Source organism: the organism of the source record quoted next, unplaced genomic scaffold (genome assembly GCF_019419815.1).
Source record: "Pyrus x bretschneideri cultivar Hongxiangsu unplaced genomic scaffold, Pyrus_bretschneideri_v1 Contig5, whole genome shotgun sequence".
Classification (NCBI taxonomy): domain Eukaryota; kingdom Viridiplantae; phylum Streptophyta; class Magnoliopsida; order Rosales; family Rosaceae; genus Pyrus; species Pyrus x bretschneideri.
In genome coordinates, this window is record NW_025999787.1 from 10,707,852 (window position 1) to 10,731,658 (window position 23,807).

A 23,807-nucleotide genomic window follows, 5' to 3' on the forward strand; every position below is an offset into this window, starting at 1 on the left:
ATTGGCTTTTGTTAGAGAGAAAAAAAATTGCTATACCTAGAGTTTGGTTGTATTCTACCTTTGTACTAATGGTTTTTTGATCTCCATTTCGTTGGAGGAGGTAATGGTTTCAAAATCTTGTGGGACAAGAGGTTGTTATGTTGAATTAAAGAGACATTTAGATTTCATGCTAACCACATGTATTTACTCACATGCGAAATCATTTGGATTCTTCCATTTATTAATACATGAAAATGAAAGTTATGCAACGCTTACTATATGTAGTTTAATACCCAAAAAATCAAAAAGTAGATTAATTGAGGAATAATGAAGTGTAGATTAACTGAGGAATAATTGATTTCCTCCTTGTTCTGTCTTTTTTGAAAAGCAATAAAGTGTAAAGTTATATAACTAATAAATTTAAAATTAAAAAATATATAAGAAAATCAGTCTTTTTGCATCAATAATGTTAGAGACAAACTTATTAGACCAACTATATATAGCAATTTCTTATTTAGTACAAATAAATAAGTTTCAAAGCGATGATAAAAGACATAAAACTAATGAAATACTAACACATTAATTGACGTTTAAAAGTCAATTCGCTCAATTGAGCACGTACCAAGAAGCTAATTATAAAAAAGATTACTTTGTACTTTTTGACGTAATCGGAAATATTCCTATCCTATTGAGATTTGACACGAAAGCCTAGAAGGACTAGGATAAAGTGGCAAGTGGCAACGTGCAAAATCCTAAGGACGATGGTTTTATTGTCCTTTTCTCCTCAAAAAAATTCAAAGTAAAAAAAAAAAAAAAAAAAAAAAAAACCAGACATTGGTTAAAATAGGAAATTTCGTTGCCTCTCCCTTCCTACTAAAAACTAAAAAGACCACATTCGGACGCATCAATCCAGTCAATCTTCTCAAAGTTTGAAGCTTTCGAGCAAGAACCCTCCTTCCTTTCCCAATCCCCCGATTTCCCAGTTCTGCAATTTCTCCATTGTTTCACTCCAGGCTACCTGAACCTTTCAATCTTCAACTCTCCTGTTCTGAAAGAAACGAGGTGACTTTTTGGTCAATTATTTGTGGGTTTTTGGTTTTAGATGTTGATCGGTCGTGGGTTTTGTGGAAAATTAGTTATTGTTGGTGTTTTGGTGATCTGATTGTGTAAATCGTATCCGGTTTTCGGTTGTATGTGAATTGCAAGTTTTGATTTTTCATGGCGCCTAAATCGTGTTTAGAATCAGCTTGAATGAATGCAATTTCTGATGCAAAAAAATGCCTGCGTAATTATAAACTGTATCGTCGTCCGAATAGCTAGCTCTTGTACGAATTTTTGTGCCCTTTTCGTAGGTTTTCGTTGAAATAGCTCAGTCCTGTGCTTTTGTTTTTGGCAGTTTTGTTGGGTTGATTGGATTCGATGGATACCAATAAGTGGACGCCTTCTCAAGTTGGAGAGGCCGCCATGGATGCCGGCGATTGGAGAAGTCAGCTGCAGGCTGATTCAAGGCAAAGAATTGTCAACAAGATGTAAGTGTTTTTCTTTGTCGATTTTTTTTTGTTTCAAGCGGTAGTCTAATTTAGCGTAATCTAATCTTAAACTATGGCGAGAGGGGTTCAAACTTAAAACATATTTTAGTGGATTGTATACGAATACAGTTTTGCTATTATGAATGCTACCCCCGTTTTGGTAGTCAGTTACTGATGTTGGTTTTATTGCATGTATAGAATGGATACATTGAAGAGGCATCTTCCCTTCTCCGGACAAGATGGATTGCAGGAACTCAGCAAAATTGCTGTAAGGATTGAGGAAAAGATTTATGCTGCAGCCACAAGCCAGGTGCTTCCATAATACCAGAGTTCTTATTTCTTATGGTGCATGAAATGTTTGCGTACTGAAATACTTACCTATCTATTACATATATGACTTCTTAAAATAATGTTGTCTAGCATGGATTTTTTTTTCTTTTTGTAGTCGGATTATCTACGGGAACTTTCTCGGAAGATGCTCACCATGGAGACCGAGTCTCAGAATTCAATGGGCAATTCTTTACAATCTAACTCTGCTGGTAATGCTTTTTTTTTTTTTTTTTTTTCTTTCTCATTTTTAACCCTTGTGTTCAAATTTCATTTTATGTGCAAACATTGGCATATATATCTCTCTATATTTTGTAGATTCTCTAGATTCCTCATCTCAGACGGGATATTCCTCATCTCAGACTGGATATTCCTCATCTCAGACTGGATATGCAAATGGGGGTGATTGGCGAGAGGAGGTCTATCAAAGAGTAAGATGTCCTGACTTCTTGTCCATTTGATGGCTTTCACATACAACATCTAAATATAAAAATACAAATTATTTGGCGTGGCGGTGGGAATAGAGCTACTGGAAAATAATTATACTAATGCCAAAATTGCCTTGAATGGGGATTTTGAAGAATTAGATGCTAGTTAAGATTCCTTGTGGGGCAGCTTTGTTAAGCAACCATCGATGGTTGCGAGTTAATTAAAACTTGCTTCATTAGATACAAGCATACATGAATTCATGCTGTCTGAATTCTGAATTCATGGTTGCATGCATGGGCTCTTTTCCATTGGCATTGATGTTATGATGGTATCGGCAAGCATGTAGCTGCAGCAAAGTTCTTTCTAATCATCTTTGTATTTATAACTTTCATTTGCAGATCAAAGTCATGAAGGAAAAGTACTTACCTGAACTAAGTGAAATGTATCAGAAAATTGCTACTAAACTTCAGCAGGTAGGTAATCATTTTTTTCTTCTCTCATAATTTGTTGCTTGAACTTTTAGCAATAAGCAGGGCTTTCCCTGCTAGGTTATTGTGGTGCTGCTCTTTGATAGATTCTACCTTGATCTCCCTTGTAATTATTGTACCCATGTAGACCGCCTACATGGGATTGTTACCTCACCAATAATGCTAATAAGATTCTGCAACAATGTTGTTACTCCTTAAATTGCCATTCTTTTGCTTACTGACGTCTGTTCTTTCTGTTTGCCAGCACGATTCTCTTCCACAAGAACCAAAGTCAGAGCAGGTTGAGAAGCTAAAAATGTTCAAAACCATGTTAGAGCGCCTCATATCAATCTTACAGGTTTCCAAGAGTAACATTTCACCTGGTTTGAAAGACAAGTTGAGTTTATATGAGAAGCAGATAGTAAATTTTATTAATACAAATAGACCGAGGAAGCAAGGTCCTCCTCTGCAACAAGGGCAGCTCCCCCCACCTCATATGTAAAGTGGATTGCACCGTTGTTGAAAGGCTGGCGAGCTTCAACAAAACGAAGAAATCACAACCGCAACCGCAAAATGAATGGACCGCATTTTGAAAGATTTCTAGCTATTTGTCAATAGTTATTTGTGTGTTTGGAACAGTAGCAATGTTTGTTTGTATTTATTGTATGACTGGGAATGATTTATCATCAGTTTTATATGGTTGAAATAGGGGAGCTCTCTCTCTCTCTCTCTCGTTCGTATTAGTATACTGCAGCCCCAACCCAGGTACTTCCATAATCCTGGGCCGTGACTTCCCAATGGAGACCAAGTCTCAGACCACAAGGACCCCTCCAACCTGAAAGGACGTCGTGTTTGCGCATCACGTCTTTTCTATCAAGTTTGTCAATTGTTCAAGATGCATCATCATCTTTTCCATATGGTTTTTATGCTTCTTTGGTCTGAATTTCCATGTTCTCACGGCCTCGTATGCTACTTCGGCCTGGTTTAGTACTGAGATGATTCTGAAAAAAGCTGGGAACTATTTTTATGTTTGGTAAACATTTAGCTTTAGCTTTTTTTCATAGTTTTGAGTGAAAAAAAGCCAAAAACAATAAGCTGCAAAACCCAACTTTGAAAAACCGATTTTTTTCACATTTGTTTTACATAAAAGTTTACCAAACACTATAATACTGTTTTTTTTTTTTTTTCAAAAGCACTTTTACAAAAAAGTTTACCAAACAATCTGCTGTTTTATTTCACAATTGCTTATTCTCACAACACAGCAGAATCAGCTTTTTTTCAAAGCACAACAATACCAAACCAGCCCTTCAGCTTCTCTCCTCCATTCTCTGAATAAAAATGTGATGACTTTAAAAGGGTAGAGGATATCAATAATCAATGTATTGGCTATTGTTAGGGGTAAGGATGTTGGTAGGGGTGCATAGACATAATTGATTTTCGTCACTGTGATATAGGGTCATATGCATGTATTGGCTTTTGTCAGAGAGAAAAAATTGCTATACCTAGAGTTTGGTCGTATTCTACCTTTGTACTAATGGTTTTTTGATCTCCATTTCGATGGAGGAGGTAATGGTTTCAAAATCTCGTAGGACAAGAGGTTGTTATATTGAACTAAAGAGACATTTAGATTTCATGCCAACCACATGTATTTACTCACATGCGAAATCATTTGGATTCTTCCATTTATTAACACATGAAAATAAAAGTTACGCGAAGCTTACTATATGCAATTTAATACCAAAAAGGTTAAGAAGTAGATTAATTGAGGAATAATGAAGTGTAGATTAATTAAGGAATAATTGATCTCCTCCTTGTTTTGTCTTCTTTGAAAAGCAATAAAGTGTAAAGTTATATAACTAATAAATTTAAAATTGAAAAATATATAAGAAAATCAGTCTTTTTACCTCAATAATGTTAGAGACAAACTTATTAGACCAACTATATATAGCAATTTCTTATTTAGTACAAATAAATAAGTTTCAAAGTGATGATATAAGACATAAAACTAATGAAATGCCGACATATTAATTGGCGTTTAAAAATCAATTCGCGTATTTGAGCGCGTACCAAGAAACTAGTTATAAAGAAGATTACTTTGTTCTTTTGACTTAATCGGAAATATTCCTATCCTATTGGGATTTGACAAGAAAGCCTGGAAGGATTAGGATAAAGTGGCAAGTGGCAACGTACAAAATCCTAAGGACAATGGTTTTATTGTCCTTTTGTCCCCAAAAAAAATTCAAAATTCAAAATTCAAAAAAAAAAAAAAAAACCTAAAAAAATCAGACATTGGTTAAAATAGGATATTTCGTTGCCTCTCCCTTCCTGCTAAAAACTAAAAAGACCACATTCGGACGCATAAATCCATTCAATCTTCTCGAAGTTTGAAGCTTTTGAGCAAGAACCCTCCGTCCTTTCCCAATCCCCCGATTTCCCAGTTCTGCAATTTCTCCATTGGTTCACTCCAGGCTACCTGAACCTTTCAATCTTCAACTCTCCTGTTCTGAAAGAAAAGAGGTAACTTTTTGGTCAATTATTTGTGGGTTTTGGTTTTAGATGTTGATCGATCGTGGGTTTTGTGGAAAATTAGTTATTGTTGGGGTGATCTGATTGTGTAAATCGTATCGGGTTTTCGGTTGTATGTGAATTGCAAGTTTTGATTTTTCATGGCGCCTAAATCGTGTTTAGAATCAGCTTGAATGAATGCAATTCTGATGCAAAAAAATGCCTGCGTAATTATAAACTGTATCGTTGTCCGAATAGCTAGCTCCTGTACGAATTTTTGTGCCCCTTTCGTAGGTTTTCGTTGAAATAGCTCAGTCCTGTGCTTTTGTTTTTGGCAGTTTTGTTGGGTTGATTGGATTCGATGGATACCAATAAGTGGAGGCCTTCTCAAGTTGGAGAGGCCGCCATGGATGCCGGCGATTGGAGGAGTCAGCTGCAGGCTGATTCAAGGCAAAGAATTGTCAACAAGATGTAAGTGTTTTTCTTTGTCGATTTTTTTTTGTTTCAAGCGGTAGTCTAATTTAGCGTAATCTAATCTAAACTATGGCAAGAGGGGTTCAAACTTAAAACATATTTTAGTGGATTGTATACGAATCCAGTTTTGCTATTATGAATGCTACCCCCGTTTTGGTAGTCAGTAACTGATGTTGGTTTTATTGCATGTATAGAATGGATACATTGAAGAGGCATCTTCCCTTCTCCGGACAAGATGGATTGCAGGAACTCAGCAAAATTGCTGTAAGGTTTGAGGAAAAGATTTATACTGCAGCCACAAGCCAGGTGCTTCCATAATACCAGAGTTCTTATTTCTTATGGTGCATGAAATGTTTGCGTACTGAAATACTTACCTATCTATTACATATATGACTTCTTAAAATAATGTTGTCTATGTTTGAACTTTCTTCATATTTTGGATAGAACTGTATTCTAAGTTTAGCTTGGATTTTATCTTTATTTTTGTAGTCGGATTATCTACGGAAAATTTCTCTGAAGATGCTCACAATGGAGACCAAGTCTCAGAATTCAACGGGCAATCCTTTACAATCTAACTCTGCTGGTAACAGCAACAGGCCCCCTGATCAAGGTAAAAACAACTATTGAAAACTGCCCTTTTCTCTCCTGGCTAGCTTTCTTCTTGATGGTTAATTTATTGCGAGAAACGTTCTTTCTTTTTCGTAATTATTCCTGCATTTCTTAACTGAGATGATTCGTTCTTGATATCTTTATTCGCTCGTATTTAATGGGTCAAATGATCAGTACAAATGACATTTATTGTATTCTTGTTTTGATGCTTGTTTATGTGGTGTTTATTCTTGCTATTTTACTTGAATAGGGTCTTTTGGTATGCAACCCCAAGTCCCCAATCAAGGTATGCAACCCCAAGTCCCCAATCATGGGCAATCACTTTCTATGCCGTTGCCAGCTAATCAATCTCAAGGACGCCAACCACTTTTATCACAGAACATTCAGAATAACATTCCGCCTTCTGGAGTTCAAAGTTCGTCTGGCTTATCATCCGCACTACCTCCTTCTTCCAGTTTAACCCAGACTCCTATCCCAAGTATTGTTGGACAAAACCCAAACATGCAAAATATGTCCGGAAGTTCACAGAATTCATTAGGGAATTCCATGGGCCAGGGGGTACCCTCCAATGTCTTTACTAATTCTCAAAGGCAAATGCCAGGAAGGCAACAGGTAGTTCCCCAACAGCAGCAGCCGCAGCAATCCCAGAATTCCCAGAATTCCCAGCAGTATATGTACCATCAACAGATGCAACATTCGCTTTTGAAGCCAAAATATCAGCAGGGAAATATGCCACAACTTGTGCAACAGCAACAGCAGCAGAACCTTTTACAATCGACTCCGTTGCAATCTTCCCAGCAATCTGTTATGCCAGCATCATCTGTTATGCAGACATCGGTGCAACCATCTCTCTCGAGTCTTCAGCAGAATCAACAATCTGCTATGCAACAGTCATCACAACCCATGCTTCAGCAGCATTCACAGCCAGTTCTCAGACAGCAACAGCAGCCTCAACAGGCTGTTGTTCATCAACAGCAAACACCAATGGCACAACAGCCAATATTACCCCCGCAGCAGCAGCAGCAGCCACCGCTTATGGTGCAACAGCCAACTGCTTCAAACTTGTCCCAGAATCAGATGATTGGACAACAAAATAATGTCGGGGATATGCAGCAGCAGCAACAACAGAGGTTACTAAACCAGCAGAATAATCTTTTAAACCTTCAACAACAGCAACAGCAACAGCAACAGCAACAGCAGCAGCAGCAGCAGCAGCAGCAGTTAATGGCTCAGCAAAGCAACCTTTCTAATATCCATCAGCAACAATTGGGCCCGCAGAGTAATGTTACTGGGTTACAGCAACAGCAGCAAAACAACCTTTCAAATATACATCAGCAGCAGTTGGGCTCTCAGAGTAATGTTACCGGATTACAGCAACAGCAGCACCTTGGAACTCAAAGTGGTAATTCTAGTATGCAACCAAATCAGCACTCTGTACACTTGTTGCAACAATCCAAGGTTCAGGTGCAGCAGCAACAACATCAGAATGCATCTAACATGTTACCGACTCAAGGACAGCAGTCACAACCGCAAGCATCACAGCAACAAATGATGTCACAGATTCAACCACAGCCTGCACAGATGCAACAAATGGGTTTGCAACAGCAGTCAAATCCACTGCAACGAGATATGCAGCAAAGGCTTCAAGCATCAGGTCAGATATCAGGAACCATGCTTCAAGCTCAAAACGTAATGGATCAGCAAAAGCAGTTATATCAATCTCAGAGACCCCTCCCTGAGACATCATCGAGTAAGATTTTTGCACTTATGTACTTTCCTGATTTTATGCATGTGCTTTCATGATATCTGGATTATCATAGGTGCACGTTTTGGATGGAATCTTATTTTACTTTTGTATTATGTGATTTGGGTCTGTTTATCATATTGTATTATAGGTAACACTGTCATTTTTATGTCATTAATCTGATTTTGTTATGAAAATGGACTTTATTATATGTTTTTATGGGAGCACACTTTTTTTTTGGATGACTTTGGTAAATATATTATTTTGTTGTGGTTGCCAGATGTAGGTGTCTAGACTCTCTATGGAAGTAGTCTAATTTTGGAATTTTATCTTTACATATATGACTTCTTGTATTAAAATGTAACATGGATGTGCATTGTACTTGGTCAATATAAATTTTTATGCCTGGCTATCTTGCGAATTACGTGTGTTCCATCTTCCCACCACATGTTCGTTGTCACCATCAATTTTAAACAGATGCATCATACCTCTTTGTCAAACATGAGGATTTCTGTTCTTTGTCAGTACTTCAGCATCTAACCATCACGGAATGGAGAACCAGAGTCCTATGCAAATATCTGGTCACATTAAACTATAGAGCTAAAGCAAGCCTTGGTCTTTCTTGATTTCTTGCTTTTCTTTTTAGAGGTTGATATGTGTAGTGGTAGTGGGCATAAAATTTTGTGATTTATATTTGGTAATTGGATTTATATAAAAGGAACAGAGTTAGTCTTGTATGGTGCAGCACAGGGGAGGGGAGTTAAAAAGCTAAATCCCAAACTGAAAGAAAAATAAATTCAAAGTTAGTCTTGTATTCTGAATATCCATAGGCTGAACTAGGGTTGAGTAATAGAGATTGACGTGGTTATATAATCTAAAAGTAAAATCCCACAAGGAAATGAAATAATTATAGCAAATAATAATCCACAAGGATAAGGAAATTGTTATTAAACCCGACCAAGAGAAATAGTTAGTCTTATATATATATATATATATAAGAGAATAGATATATATATTTATATATAAATAGCCTAGTTACGAGTTTTGCGCCTACGCCTCAAATTAGGTATACCGTATACGGACCACCTTAGTTACTATAAGTTTACCTTTCACCTCTTGTGCTTAATGTTTACAATCAGAGTTCTTTCGAGTGGTTTACTGGTGAAGGCTGAAGCTTCTGTCGCCTTTGATTTTAGTTTTTGTATCTTTGTCTTTTTCATGAGCTGTGGTGATAGAGACGCTGTTCTGACATAATGTTAACCCATTTCCTCTTGATAACTCCACAATTACTTTTAAACAAAGAAATAGAAACCTTTGAAGTCTTCCCATAAAAAAGTAATTGCCCTCATAAGCAGAAAGTTGGAGCAAAATTGCACCTGAAGTGCCTTTCATACCTTTGGGTTTTTACTTTTTATTCTTCAGTTTTGCTTCTATTGGTTTATAGATAAAGAGCTTTCGGTGGACTACTGTGTTTACTAAATGTCACTGCCCATGGATATATTTTCCCCAATCTAGTGCATGCATGGTCCTGTTCCACTGGCCCATGAAGCTTCTTGTCTGTTCTTAGATTGCTTATGATGTATGGAATGATATTTATATTTGTTTTACAAAAAATACATTTCAACTGTTTGGGAAGGATAATTTTCCATATCAATGTTCTGCATGCAATGCTTATTTTGTTTCTTTCTCATTTTTATCCCTCGTGTTCAAATTTCATTTTATGTGCAAACATTGACATATATCTCTTTATGTTTTGTAGCTTCTCTAGATTCCTCAGCTCAGACTGGACATGCAAATGGGGGTGATTGGCAAGAGGAGGTCTATCAAAAAGTAAAATGTCCTTACTTCTTGTCCATTTGATGGCTTTCACATACAACATCTAAATATAAAAATACAAATTATTTGGCGTGAGGGTTGGGAATAGAGCTACTGGAAAATAATTATACTAATGCCAAAATTGCCTTGAATGGGGATTTTGAAGAATTACATGCTAGTTAAGATTCCTTGTGGGGCAGCTTTGTTAAGCAACCATCGGTTGGGAGTTAATTAAAACTTGCTTCATTAGATACAAGCATACATGAATTCATGCTGTCTGAATTCATGGTTGCATGCACGGGCTCATTTCCATTGGCATTAATGTCATGATGGTGTCGGCAAGCATGTAGCTGCGGCAGAGTTCTTTCTAATCATCTTTGTATTTATAACTTTCATTTGCAGATCAAAGTCATGAAGGAAAAGTACTTACCCGAACTAAGTGAAATGTATCACAAAATTGCTACTAAACTTCAGCAGGTATGTAATCAATTCAATTTTTTCTTCTCTCATAATTTGTTGCTTGAACTTTTAGCAATAAGCAGGGCTTTCCCTGCTAGGTTATTGTGGTGCTGCTCTTTGATAGATTCTACCTTGATCTCCCTTTTAATTATTGTACCCATGTAGACCGTCTACATGGGATTGTTACCTCACCAATAATGCTAATAAGATTTTGCAACAAAGTTGTTACTCCTTATATTGCCATTCTTTTGCTTACTGACGTCTGTTCTTTCTGTTTGCCAGCACGATTCTCTTCCACAACAACCAAAGTCAGAGCAGCTTGAGAAGCTAAAAATGTTCAAAACCATGTTAGAGCGCCTCATATCAATCTTACAGGTTTCCAAGAGTAACATTTCACCTGGTTTGAAAGACAAGTTGGGTTTATATGAGAAGCAGATAGTAAATTTTATTAATACAAATAGACCGAGGAAGCAAGGTCCTCCTCTGCAACAAGGGCAGCTGCCCCCACCTCATTTGCACTCCATGCAGCAGCCGCAGTCTCAAATTCCTCAAGTGCAGTCTCATGAAAACCAAATGAACCCGCAGTTGCAAACAATGAATTTACAAGGTTCTGTGCCAACAATGCAGCAGAACAATATGACAAGTTTGCAGCAAAATTCAATGTCTTCGATATCTGGGGTTTCAACAGCACAGCAGAACATGATGAATTCATTGCAGCCGAGTACAAATTTGGATTCAGGACAGGGAAATGCACTGAACTCTTTGCAGCAAGTTCCGGTGGGATCTATCCAACAAACTCCTGTCAGTGCTCCCCAGCTAGCTAACATGAATGGTTTGTCATCACAGAATGGGGTTAGTATGCTTCAGCCAAATATTAACTCCCTTCAGTCAAATTCTGGTATGCTTCAACACCAGCAATTAAAACAGCAGGAACAGCAAATGCTTCAGAATCAACTGAAGCAGCAGTATCAACAGCGAATGCAGCAGCAACTGATACAGAAGCAGCTGCAACAGCAACAGCAGCAGCAGCAACCGCAGCAACAGTTGCAGCAAGCAAAGCAGCAGCTTCCGGCGCAGATGCAGGCGAACCAACACCAAATGCCACAGCTTCATCAAATGAATGATGCAAATGACTTGAAGATGAGACAGGGGATGGGTGTTAAGCCAGGGGTTTTTCAGCAACATATGTCCTCAGGCCAGCGTGCTTATCCTCATCAGCAGTTGAAATCAGGATCTCCATTTCCTATTCCTTCATCAAACCAACTCCTTCAGGCCGCATCTCCTCAAATTTCGCAACATTCTTCTCCCCAAGTTGACCAGCAGAATCTACTGACTCACCCGAAAGCTGGAACGCCATTGCAAACTGCCGGTTCACCTTTTGTCATCCCATCTCCTTCAACTCCCATGGCTCCATCGCCCATGCCAGGGGATTCTGAGAAACCTTCCTCACTACCAAATGCTGGGAATATCGGACATCAACAAGCAGCTGGGGTGGGAGCACCAGTCCAGTCCCTTGCAATTGGCACCCCTGGGATATCGGCATCTCCTTTGCTTGCTGAATTTAGTGTACCAGATGGTAGTCATGTTAATGCTTTGTCAACTATTTCTGGCAAGTCGAGTGTTACCGAGCAGCCCCTTGAACGCTTGATTAAGGCGGTTAGTAAAGTGGTTCTTATTACATATTTCTCTTTTTGAGTACTGTAATGATGTTTTAGTGCTTGCCATCTAAGTTAGTCTTTTCCTTCCCTCACTTGTGCTTAAATTAAATTTCTGTATTTTGAACTTGCAGGTGAAATCGATGTCGCCTAATGCATTGAGTGCATCTGTCAGTGACATTGGCTCAGTTGTTAGTATGGTTGATAGGATAGCAGGGTCAGCCCCAGGTAATGGATCTAGAGCTGCAGTCGGTGAGGATTTGGTTGCGATGACAAAGTGTCGTCTGCAAGCAAGAAACGTTATGACTCATGATGGATCAAATGGGACTAGGAAGATGAGGCGCTACGCTAGTGCCATGCCCTTAAATGTTGTGTCTTCAGCTGGCAGTATGAATGAAAGTTTCAAGCAGTTGATCAATTCAGAGACATCTGACCTGGAGTCAACTGCAACATCTCGTATCAAGAGGCCTAGGGTTGAGGTATTAATCATTTTTTTTTATACTCACTAGAAATTACAGCTGCTCTAACTTTAGGCAAACTTAAAATAATTAAAGTTTCACATTAAAAATGTATATTTCCAGCAAGACTTCAAAGCTAGTTGTTTTGCTGTGCACCCATGCATACACTTGATGTGACTGGAGTGCTTTGGCAATTGGTACATTCTGAGGGGCATTTGGCTGCGAGTTAACTGTTCAAGATGCTAACTTTTGTTGAATGATTATTTTTTTGGGGTGTGTGCATGTCACTGTCTGTCCATTGCTGATTTGGACTGAATGTTGCTTATTTAAAGAATTCCTTTCTCGGAGCTTTTCAATGTCTGACAAAAAATGGGCTTTTCCTGCTTCTTCATTGGACATAAGTGTGAGGCTTATCTTGCAGGCTAATCATGCTCTTCTGGAAGAAATAAGAGAAATAAATCGGCTGCTTATCGACACAGTTGTTGATATCAGTGATGAAGATGTTGACCCTAGTGCAGCCGCTGCTGAAGGGGGTGAGGGGACTCTTGTCAAGTGCTCTTTTGATGCTGTGGCTCTCAGTCCAAGCTTGAAATCGCAGTATGCTTCAGCACAAATGGTGGGCTCTCAAATGTTAATGCCATGAATTTTTACATTTCTTCAAAATATTAAATGTATTGTATTTACTTGGCTTTTAATATTTTGCAGTCACCAATTCAGCCATTAAGACTGCTTGTTCCCACAAATTACCCCAACTGCTCTCCAATACTCTTGGACAAGTTTCCAGTTGAAGTCAGGTGAGAAAATAAGGATTCTGACTTTAGATGTTGCTGCTGTTACATAAACTAAGTGCTGATTTGGTATTGCTGTGCTTTGAAAAAAAGATGTTTCTGCTGTGCTGTGAGAATAAGCAACTGTGAAATAAAGCAGCAGAGTGTTTGGTAAACATTTTTGTAAAAGTGCTTTGGGAAAAAAAAAAAAAAAAAAAAGGGGCAGTATTATAGTGTTTGGTAAACTTTTATGTAAAGCAGATGCGAAAAAAAGCCGGTTTTTCAAAGCTGGGTTTTGCAGCTTCTTGTTTTTGGCTTTTTTTTATCCAAAATTGTGAAAAAAAGTTGAAGCTGAATGTTTACCAAATACAAAAACTGTTCCCAACTTTTCTTGATACCAACTTTTTTCAGAATCACCTCATTACCAAACTAGGCCTAAGAGACCTGGCATTTCCTACTGTGCATCCTGGTGAAATCCTATTTCAAATGTTATCTTTTCTCGATGAAAAAAAAGCTCATTAGATGCATGCTCTGTTTCCCAATTCAATTTATATCTTGTCTCGCTAGAAGTATGTGGTGCCATGACGATGAGACAGAATGTCTCAATTATTTTTTCATTCTCTTAAGAGTTTTATGTACTCATTTTGGTTTCACGTGTTAAATTTAAAAGCCTAAATTTGACTGTAAATGTTTTACAGTAAAGAGTATGAAGATCTTTCTGTGAAGGCCAAATCGATGTTTAGCATATCTCTACGAAGCATTTCACAGCCCATGTCCCTTGGGGAGATAGCAAGGACTTGGGATGTTTGTGCACGTGCAGTTATTTCTGAGCATGCGCAGCAAAGCGGTGGAGGAAGTTTCAGCTCAAAGTACGGGACATGGGAGAACTGCTTGAGCGCTGCTTGATCCATCCTGTATTTATCCCTGAACAAAGGTATTCCGAGGATTGTTGTGATAACGGCGATGATATTTCGCTGTGATGTTTGAAGCAGTTTTTTGATTGTCTATAGGCAGACATGTGTAGGAGGAACTTACCTTAGTCTGTTGTGGGAAATAATCTTGGGGGATTTATTTAACTTCTTGTTGGTTTTTGTTGAAAATGCGGCCTCAAGCCGCTTTGTGACGTCTGTTTGTAAAGAGTACTGTGTCAATATTTTCCTTGGGTTGTTTATAAGATGGGGATATCCAAGTAAACAGTAATTGAACTTGGCGGAGTCTGGTGAGATCAAAATACATGGAGTCATATGTTTTTGTTAAAAACCCTCTATGAATGATGTGGTCGAACTCAAGTGATGAGAAGAGCTAGCAGTAGTAATGCATGTTAAACACTCAACGCATTTTGACACCTTGATCAATGTGGGTCTCTCAATGGATCCCACACTCATCTACCTCTCATAACACATCAGATACGAGAGGTTCTTGGGTACGGCACCTCCAATCCGGGTGGAGAGATTTTTCAATGTGATCGAAAGATGGGGTGGTGTTAAAAAATTAATAACTTAAAATATAATTTTTCATCATTTATATAAAAATACGTGATGTACCTGATCCAGTCACAATGAAAAATTTCTCATCCATATGGTGTGAGGGGAGGGCGATGAAAATTGGTCAGGATAGCATGACAAATTAGGGGGGTGTGGGGGTAGAGAATGATTTTTTGTGTCTGGATCTGTAGGGGTGAGGTGGTCTGGAAATCAAACCTTAGAATTTCCCATCAATACTAATACTCCTTATGCAATCACATTTGGCAGAGTCTCACATTGGAGATAGAACAAAATAATACACAGTGAGGGAGAGGATTGTCGTCCTTGCATCACGGCGTGGGTTCGGACTCCGTTGGCTCTAATACTCCTAATATATCGTTTGATAAAAAAAAGATATCACTGATAACATTTTTTATATAACCCAACAGATTGTATTACGAGGTTAAGTGTCACAATCCGTCCCGGAATTTTAATTCCGAAGACGTGAAGTTATGAAAATGCCCTTAAACGGGACTAAGGGGCGTAAAATATGTTGTAACTTGATGATTTGGGGATTGTGTAGGATCCCACATCCCTCAAATCTCTCCCTCATTCCCGTACCTTGTCTCTCTCTCTCTCCTCCCTCACAAATCTCTCTTTCTCTCAGAGCTCTCTCTCTCTCTCCTTCGAACTCACACAGACCACCCACAAACCACCCTAAAACTATACCAACGAAGGATCTAAGACCACCATCGTACTCCTGAGGACCACACAAGCACGATGGTACCAATTTCAGGTGAGTTTCACTTCGGAAAACATGGATTTCAATTTCACTGTGCGTGTGCACTGTTCATGCACCCGTAAAAACTTGATGTTTTTGGGATTTTGAAGCTTGTAGGAAGCTTGGTGAGGTCCTAAGGAAGCTCGGAGTGCTTCGTTTGAAGGATTTGGACGTCGGGATCACGAACTGTAAGTTTGGCCGAATTTTGGTATTTTTGGAAAAGTTTGATTCCGTTGTTTTTAGGCCCTAAAACTAGTCCAACATGGTAGATTATGATTAGGGCTTCATTTTGGTATAGATTACGTGAAAAATGGACGTAAGAACAAGGAGAATGACAAGTTCAAAGTTTGGCCGGAGCTTTCGAGGCTTTTTCCGGCGAATCCACGGCGAGTTAGGGGTCAAGGCAGGTATGGATGTGTTCGTCTCGTCAATACCTTCATTTTGATATAAAGAACGTCGAAAATGGTTAAGAAATGAAGAAGTTATGACACTTTGAAATTTACCCAGAAATTCCGGCAAAACACCAACTCCGGCGAAACCAGTCCGGCGACGCGAGGAAGAAGACGCGCGCGTGGGCAGCGCTTAGATGGGGCGCGTGGGGGCGCGTGAGAGCTCCAAATTGAGTTCTGAAAATTGTCACGCGTATGAGAAAGTTATTGACGAATGTTTGGTGTATGCGCGTTAAATAACGTCAATTTGGTTACTTTTTGTATAGGTGAAAATTATACAGAAGAAGAATGTAACCAAATCTAGGGGAGGCTCAGGAACCTACGAGACGTCGATGTGATATGTGAGTGGGCAGTTTTGTTTTCCATATATATATACTTGACGTATTTCCCAGAAAACGTATTTTAAAAGAAATACGAATTAAATATCCTGTCATATATGCATCATGTTTTAATATGTGCATTACCATAATTATGCATACTGTTGCATGGTGCTGAGGAGGCCCAGGTAAGCTACATTTGATATACATCTGATATACGTATGAAATACGTTTGGAATACGATTGAATTACGATGGAAATACATATATACCTATATACGTTTATATTTCCAGAAAGTGGTTAGAAAAGGTTATTTGTTTCATGCCATGCACCATATGTTTGTCATTTATGCATCATCACATGTATTAGTAGTGGCATACATATATATATGTGTATTGGGTGCTGTGGATGCACAGGTAAGTGCCAGGTAAAGGTTATTCGTATTTTACATTCAGCAGTAGTTTGAGATGATTAGCGAGCTCATAACCTGCACCCTCCGTGTGAGTGCTCCCGCCCTGAGCAGGGCCCAGTCCTTCACGTGATGTTCACCTCACCGCACCTTATGCTCAGCTTGGATCCAAGCTAGGTGCCCAGCCCTGTCGTACAGACCACATTAGGTGGTTCCGACTCGTAGGTGACCCGCGATTATTCGCCCAGCCTTCACGTGATCGTAGCACTTGAGCGTATATATATACGTCACACCCAGTCCTTGTCGTACAGACCACTTTAGGTGGTTCCGACATCGTGGTCAGGTTCAGTTGTTTAGTTATTGAGATTGAGATTTGAGCTCTAGATTCAGCCGTACAGGTCACTTTAGGTGACTCCGGCTGCCAGTAATCTGTTATTGATATGGTTTATACCTGAACATTTGCATATCATTATGAGGCATGATTGACATACCTTTGAGTAGGATTGGCATACCTGTGAGCATGATTGACATACCTTTGAGTAGGATTGGCATACTTGAGCTTGATTGACATATTTATACATACGTATATATGTTTATTTTCTGGGAAAGTATACAAGTTTTACGGAGAGGGGTTACAAAGTTTTGAGAAGTATTTGGACTTGGAAAAGATTTGTTTTACTGACCCACTCAATTTTGGTTTTGCGCCCCTCCAGGTTCAAGTATTGCAAAGGTGTGGTGACTACGAGGAAATTCAACGGTGTTCTAACAGAATGGACCAAATGAGGACTCACCTTCGGGTGGTTCATCTTAGAAGTTGTATATTTTAAAGCTTCCGAACTGTGTAAATGGTTATGTCACTCTCACGTGACGGCCAGCATGCCCTCCTTCGGGACGGGGTGTGTCATTAAGTTTGGAATAATATATCGAAAACTTTTATGATATAACCCCACACCTCGTATTAGGTCGTTAAGTGCAAAACAATATCAGCTTTTTGGTAATGGGTCATGCTGAACTTAAAGTTTATCACATTAATATTGCTTGATTAATTTTAATGCTTAGAAAAATTGTAACTTAATGAATTTAGGTCATGGACAAAATTTTAGTCGGAAAAATTATCGGAGTTAGACCGAACTAATTATATTTTGGACGGAGTTTCATCCGATGGGTATTTGACCGGACAGCCACATGATCCGATCGGCCGAAGAACCCCTCCAAAATGAGCCAAGTCAGCCTAGCATTACCCAAATAATAAATAGATAGAATATTGGCATTTCCAATAGAGAAAAACAAAAAACAAACTGAAGAAAAAAAATACTTGTTCCGCACGCATCAATTTGAATTCGAGTCTTTGATCCGGATCCCTCCCTTTCTGCGGTTTTCCTTTGAATTTTCATATCGCTCCAGTTCAAGCTGCCTGCAATTTTCAATTTCCAACTCTTCTCAAAGAAAACGGTAATTATTATTTTTATTTTTTGGTCAAATATTTTTTTTTCTTTTGAATTGTAACCGAAAACACCATTGTTGTGCATTTTTATGTCCTCTGATTCTTGTAAATCGTAATTTCGTTTCAATTGCATACGAATCGAAAGTTTGGGTTTTTGGTTTTCATCTATGAATTTATGGATTTTATATTGGGGATTTTTCATGACAGAATCATGTTAAAAACCATCTAAAATTGATACATTTTCTGACATTAAAATAATAAAATGCATTAAAAAATGTGAAATTATATCATCCATCGAATAATTTTATCAAATTTTCTACAAATTGTGTGCCCTTTACGTAGGTCTCAATTGAACTTCCCCAATCTTCAAGTCTTCTCAAGAAAAAGGGTTTTTCTTTGGGGTTGATTTTATATTCTTTTGAACATTAATCGATTAGGGTTCTGTCATTGTTTGTTAATTTCTTTTTTCCTGTCCTCTGATTGTATGTGAAAATTGTAAGTTCTAAACCAAAATCATGTTTAAAATCAGTTTAAACGGATATATTTTATGGAACAAGAATGCCTTCATATTTACAAACTCTATCATCCTTCAAATTTATCGAATTTTGTACAATGTATGAGCCCTCTTAAGTGTGTTTCATTTGAAAGTTGCCCAATCTTGTGTTTTCTTTGTTTGACAGTAGGTCGGGTTTCTTGCATTCGATGGATACCAGCAATCGGAGGACGCCTCAAGCTGGAGAGCCCTCCATGGATTGGAGGAGCCGGCTATGGCCAAATGCAAGGCAAAGAGTTGTCAACAGGACGTATGTGTTTTTGTTTTTTAGATAGCTTGCCGCGTTGAATTATTTATCATGAACTCACTTTTATTTGTTATGAACATGTAAAGAATTGAATTGTTGAGGAACCATCTTCCTGACGCTGGTCAAGCGGCATTACAAGAAGTCAAGAAAATTGCTATAAGCTTTGAGGAAACAGTTTACACTTCTGCCACTAGTAAGGTACTTCCACAACTCTCTTTGGCCGTAAATTTAATTCTTCATGTAAGGGTACTTACATATGTAATGCATTCTAAGTTTAGAGTGCCATGGACTGGATTTTCTGTGCAGTTGGATTATCTGAGCAAAATTAATCTGTATTTGCACACATTGGAGACCAATTCGCAGAATACAATGGCCAAATATTTGCAATTGAACTCTGGTAGTAATAGTGACAGGCCCCGTGATCCAGGTAAACAACTATGAAAACTGTGCCCCTATTTCATGCACCTCCATAGATTTGAGTTACTCTGTCAACTACCTCTTTTGTCTCCTGGTATGCGTGCTTTATGAAATGGATGAATAGTTTTTTGTATTCGACATAATGAGAGGGAAGTTCTGCCATTTCCTTGATCATGACATTTCTTACCTGAGATGAGATTCATTGTTGATATGTGTATCTGCTTGTATCGTGTAAATTCAAGACTCGAATCTAGTTGCTATGTACATTTTTTGTTAACAATTTTCATTCCTTTAAAGCAACGGATCAAATGTTGAGTGTGTGTGATGGTGTTTATGATCTTGGTTTGACACTTGGTTATTTATGGGGAAATGTTTATTTGGTGTTCTTTCTGTTTTATTTGAGTAGCGTCTTTTGGTATGCAACCCCAAGTGCCGAATCAAGGGCAATCACTCTTTATGCCGTTGTTAGCAAATCAATCTCAATCACACCAACAAGTGTTGGCACAGAACATTGAGAATGAAGTTCCACCTGCTGGAGTTCAAAACTCTGCTGGCTTTTCATCTGCAGTACCTACTTCTTCCGGTTTAACCCAGGCTTCTATTCCAAAAATAATTGGACAAATTTCAAACATGCAAAATATGTCTGGAACTTCACAGACCCTTGATATGATTTCTAATTCTCAAAGCCAAATGCAACAGATAGTTCCACAACAGCAGTGGCAGGAGCAAGGATATATCCCAAAACTTGTGCAATCTCCACTAGAACAGCAGCAACAGCAACCAACTCAGTCGCAGTCCTCTCAGAAATCTGTTAAGCACATATTAAATCCTATCAAACCTTCCGTAGTGAAATCATATCTATCTAGTCTTCAACAGAATCAACAATCTTCCATTCATCACTCAACACAACCTATGCTTCAGCAGCATCCACAGTCAGTTCTCAGGGGTCCCCAACAAGCGAACAAGAGTACCTTGTCATTACAGAGTGGGGTTAATACGACACAGGCAATTGATTCCCTTCATTCGAGTTCTGGTGTGCTTCAATACCAGCATATAAGACAAGATCAAGAAGAGCAAATGCATCAGAATCTACTCAGCATACAATTTAAGCAGCAACAGATGCAGAAGCAGCAGATGCTGGAATGGCAGCAGTATCAGCAGCGATCACAACAGCAAGCGAAGCTGTTGCAGTCACAGCACCAAGTCATGCAGCAGCAGCTACAGAAGCAGTTAGAGCCGCAAGAAAAGCAGAAGCTTCTGGTACAGCTGCAGGTGCATGAAGAACAAACACCAAAGGTTCATCAAATCCATGATGCAAACTTGGAGATGAGAGCGGGGATGGATGTTACGCCAAGAGTGGTTCTTCATCAACATACCTTCACAGATTCCCCTCAGCAGTTGAAAGCAGGATCTCCAGTTCCTACTTCCTCAACCACCCAACTTCCTCAGGTTGCATCTCCTCAAATTTCACAACGTTCTTCTCGACAAGCTGACCAGCAGAATCTAGTGACTCGCCCAAAAGCTGGAATCCCTGGTCATTCTGCAAGTTCACCAATTGTCATCCCATCTCCTTCAACTCCCATGACTCCATCCCCGACGCCAGGGGATTCTGAGAAACCTTCCTCACTCTCAAATGCTGAGAATGTTGGACATCAACAAGCAACTGGTGTCGGAGCACTGGTCAAGTCTGTTGCCATTGGCACCCCTAGGGTATCAGCCTCTCCTTCACTTTCTGAAACTAGCAAACCAGATAGTCCTCATGTTAATGCTTTGTCAACTGTCTCTAGCAATTCGAGTGTTACAGAGGAGCCTCTTGAGTGCTTAATTAAAGCGGTTAGTAAAGCTGTCTTTTTGCTTCTCACTTCATTGGAGTGGTTATAATGATGTTTTAGTAAACACTAAGCTCTCGTTTTCCTCAAAGTTTTCCTGCAGTGGTGTGTGACATAAAATTTCTGGATAATTTTCAGGTGAAATTGATGACACAAGATGCATGGATTTCTGCTATCAATGACATTAGCTCAGTGGTCAATATGATTGATATAATACCAGGGTCAGCACCAGGTAATGGATCTAGAGCTTCAGTTGGTGAGGATCTGGCTGCGATGACAAATTGTAGTCTGCAAGAAAGCAATGTTATGACTCGTGATGGAAGAAATGGGACTAAGAGAATGAGGTGCTCTTATAGTGATGTGCCCTTAAATGTTGTGTCATCAGCTGACAGTACGGATGATAGTTTCAAGCAGTTGACCAGTTCAGAGACATCTGACCTAGTGTCAGATGCAACATCTCGTATCAAGAGGCCTAGGACTGAGGTACTAATATTTTGTTTGGTATATACTTCTAAAATTGACTGCTGTTGCAGTGGTAAGGCTGTGATTGGGCCCTATTAAATAGGTAACTTGCATGAAGAAAATGAAATTTCTAGTAACGCAGTTAAGTGTTAAGCTAGCTACTTGCTTTTCCACGCACCTATGCATACACTTTTGAGTGCCTGGAGGGCTTTGGCGCATTCTAGGATGAGGCATTTGTTTCTGCGTGAGTCGGCTGTTCAAGATGTTTCCTTGTTTTTGGATTGGGGAAGAAAAGAAATATTGTTGAATGAAGTTATTGTGCTTAAGAAAAATAAAACAGCATTTGAGGGCATAATGTTTCTTTTTCCTGTGAGGGGAGAGAGACGGAGAAAAGACAGAGAAAGAGATTCATTATTCGATCAAGAATTTGCCGAATCAACCTTAACATATATCCTACATCGGTGGTCTTAACTTAATGTTGTTTTTCTTTTTGAAGAATTTCCCATCTTGGTGTATTTCAATTTCTGGTCAATAGGCTTATGTTTGTCATTGGACATAATGTGGCTTGTCTTGCAGGCTAATCACGCTCTTTTGAAAGAAATAAGAGAAATAAATCAGTTGCTTATCAACACAGTTGTTAGCAATGATGAAGATGTTGATCCTAGTGCAGCAGCCACTGCTGAAGGGGATGAGGGAACCATTTTCAAGTGCTCTTTTGGAGCTGTGACTCTCAGTCCAAACTTGAAATCACAGTATGATTCAGGGAATATGGTGGGCTCTCAAACGTTAATGCAATGACTCATTACCTTTCTTCAAAATATTTTAACTTCATATTTACATGCCTTTAACATTGTGCATTGTGCAGTCAAAAATTCAACCACTAAAACTGTTTGTTCCCACCAATTATCCCGAGTCCTCTCCGATACTCTTGGACAAGGTTCCAGTCGAAGTTAGGTGAGTAAATGAGGACTCTGGCTTTACATGTTGCAGCTGTTACATAAACTAAGAGATGTTGTATTTCCAATTGTGAATTCTTAGCCACATGGGCTTGTGTCTTTTTTATTTATTCTGGTGAAATCTTTTCGTTTCAAAAAGACAATACCCATTAAACGCATGCTTTATTCCCCAGTTCAATTCATAGTTTGTCAGTAAAAGTTATGAGATGCCTCAACGGTCAAGCAAAGAATCGATTAATGTTTTTCGTTTCAGTTTTGAGTTTGTAAACTTATTTTACTTTCATGTGTTTAATCAAAATGTTTTTCTTATGATTTGACTATAATTTACTTTGACAGCAAAGAGTATGAAGATCTTTCTGTGAAGGCAAAGTCAAGGCTTGGCACATCTCTACGAAGCATTTCACAACCCATGTCGCTTGGGGAGATAGCAAAGACTTGGGATGCTTGTGCTTATGCAGTTATTTCGGAGCATGCGAAGCAGAGAGGTGGTGGAAGTTTCACCTCAAAGTATGGAACATGGGAGAACTGCTTGAGCTCCGTTTGATTATTTCTGCAGACCCAAACAAATCTATCTTAAGGGTAGTTATCTTGTTATGAGAACCGTTATGCAAAATTTTCTTCCGCTGTTTCGCTGTGATGATTGAAGCAGTTTTTGGATGGTAAGTGGGTAAGCATGTATGGGATAAACTTACCAGAAGTAAATAATATTGGGATAGGTTTTAACTTCTCCATAGGTTAGTTCCATGGGTTATACTTTGAATACTGTAAATCATCTGTGATCGTCTGTATGTTTTCGTTGGCTTGAAAATGCCACGCAATGAATGCAATGTTTTCCGACATTGATCTGTTTGTGAGTTTGGAGAAGTTTACACAAACAAGACAGTCAGAAAAAGCACAAATGCAATACATGCCATCAACTGGCTTTATTTCAAACCCAAAGACACTGAGAAAAGCACAACTGCTGCAAACTTACTGCATGCATACATGCCAACAATTGGATTTATTACAAACGTAAACAAGACGACGAGAAAAATGCAAATGCAGACCGGAAGCTGGCCTAATTGTGCTCAGATCAATTTGTTCTTCGTAGCAATCGCGGCAGTTTTGTTCTATGTCTTTGATGGCTTTAACAAAGTGGTGTAAACCAGTATTCGGAGTTGGATTGCGCTCCAGCAGGCAAAGCAAGTACCATGATTTAATTCTTTCCAGCGTTTGTAAGTTCAATCCACGGTGTAATGGTCCAATTGAAAGTAATTCTGGAAC

At 38.8% G+C, this 23,807-nt stretch overlaps 3 protein-coding genes and 1 long non-coding RNA gene across 6 annotated transcripts; all 4 read left to right on the plus strand.

Moving 5' to 3' along the window:
* Positions 1-880: 880 nt before the first annotated feature.
* Positions 881-3,439, plus strand: LOC103940349 (mediator of RNA polymerase II transcription subunit 15a). Its single transcript, XM_048569456.1, has 7 exons — positions 881-1,041; positions 1,376-1,508; positions 1,707-1,818; positions 1,954-2,047; positions 2,154-2,266; positions 2,663-2,737; positions 2,997-3,439. Exons 2-7 carry the CDS (start codon positions 1,399-1,401, stop codon positions 3,231-3,233), a joined length of 741 nt encoding a protein of 246 aa, XP_048425413.1. The 5' UTR covers positions 881-1,041; positions 1,376-1,398; the 3' UTR covers positions 3,234-3,439.
* A 1,648-nt stretch (positions 3,440-5,087) lies between these two features.
* Positions 5,088-14,426, plus strand: LOC125470435 (mediator of RNA polymerase II transcription subunit 15a-like). Of its 2 annotated transcripts, XM_048569452.1 has the most exons (12): positions 5,088-5,248; positions 5,575-5,707; positions 5,905-6,016; positions 6,200-6,320; positions 6,570-8,069; positions 9,823-9,893; positions 10,281-10,355; positions 10,620-11,993; positions 12,127-12,471; positions 12,872-13,066; positions 13,156-13,244; positions 13,916-14,426. In XM_048569452.1, exons 2-12 carry the CDS (start codon positions 5,598-5,600, stop codon positions 14,121-14,123), a joined length of 4,200 nt encoding a protein of 1,399 aa, XP_048425409.1. In that variant the 5' UTR covers positions 5,088-5,248; positions 5,575-5,597; the 3' UTR covers positions 14,124-14,426. The 2 variants fall into 2 exon arrangements, with proteins under 2 accessions (XP_048425409.1, XP_048425410.1); XM_048569453.1 differs by lacking the exons at positions 5,575-5,707; positions 5,905-6,016 and having other exon boundaries at positions 5,091-5,248.
* A 1,164-nt stretch (positions 14,427-15,590) lies between these two features.
* On the plus strand, positions 15,591-16,027 carry LOC125470229. Its single transcript, XR_007252491.1, has 3 exons — positions 15,591-15,649; positions 15,760-15,868; positions 15,969-16,027. It is a non-coding gene; the product is annotated as an uncharacterized LOC125470229 (long non-coding RNA).
* Positions 16,028-17,636: 1,609 nt separating this feature from the next.
* On the plus strand, positions 17,637-23,383 carry LOC103940352 (mediator of RNA polymerase II transcription subunit 15a). Of its 2 annotated transcripts, none has more exons than XM_009350453.2 (9): positions 17,637-18,088; positions 18,761-18,883; positions 18,967-19,078; positions 19,187-19,307; positions 19,704-21,130; positions 21,265-21,609; positions 22,165-22,359; positions 22,454-22,542; positions 22,881-23,383. In XM_009350453.2, the coding sequence occupies exons 2-9, from the start codon at positions 18,783-18,785 to the stop codon at positions 23,086-23,088; spliced, it is 2,598 nt and encodes an 865-aa protein (XP_009348728.2). In that variant the 5' UTR covers positions 17,637-18,088; positions 18,761-18,782; the 3' UTR covers positions 23,089-23,383. The 2 variants fall into 2 exon arrangements, with proteins under 2 accessions (XP_009348728.2, XP_048424996.1); XM_048569039.1 differs by having other exon boundaries at positions 18,764-18,883.
* Positions 23,384-23,807: the final 424 nt, after the last annotated feature.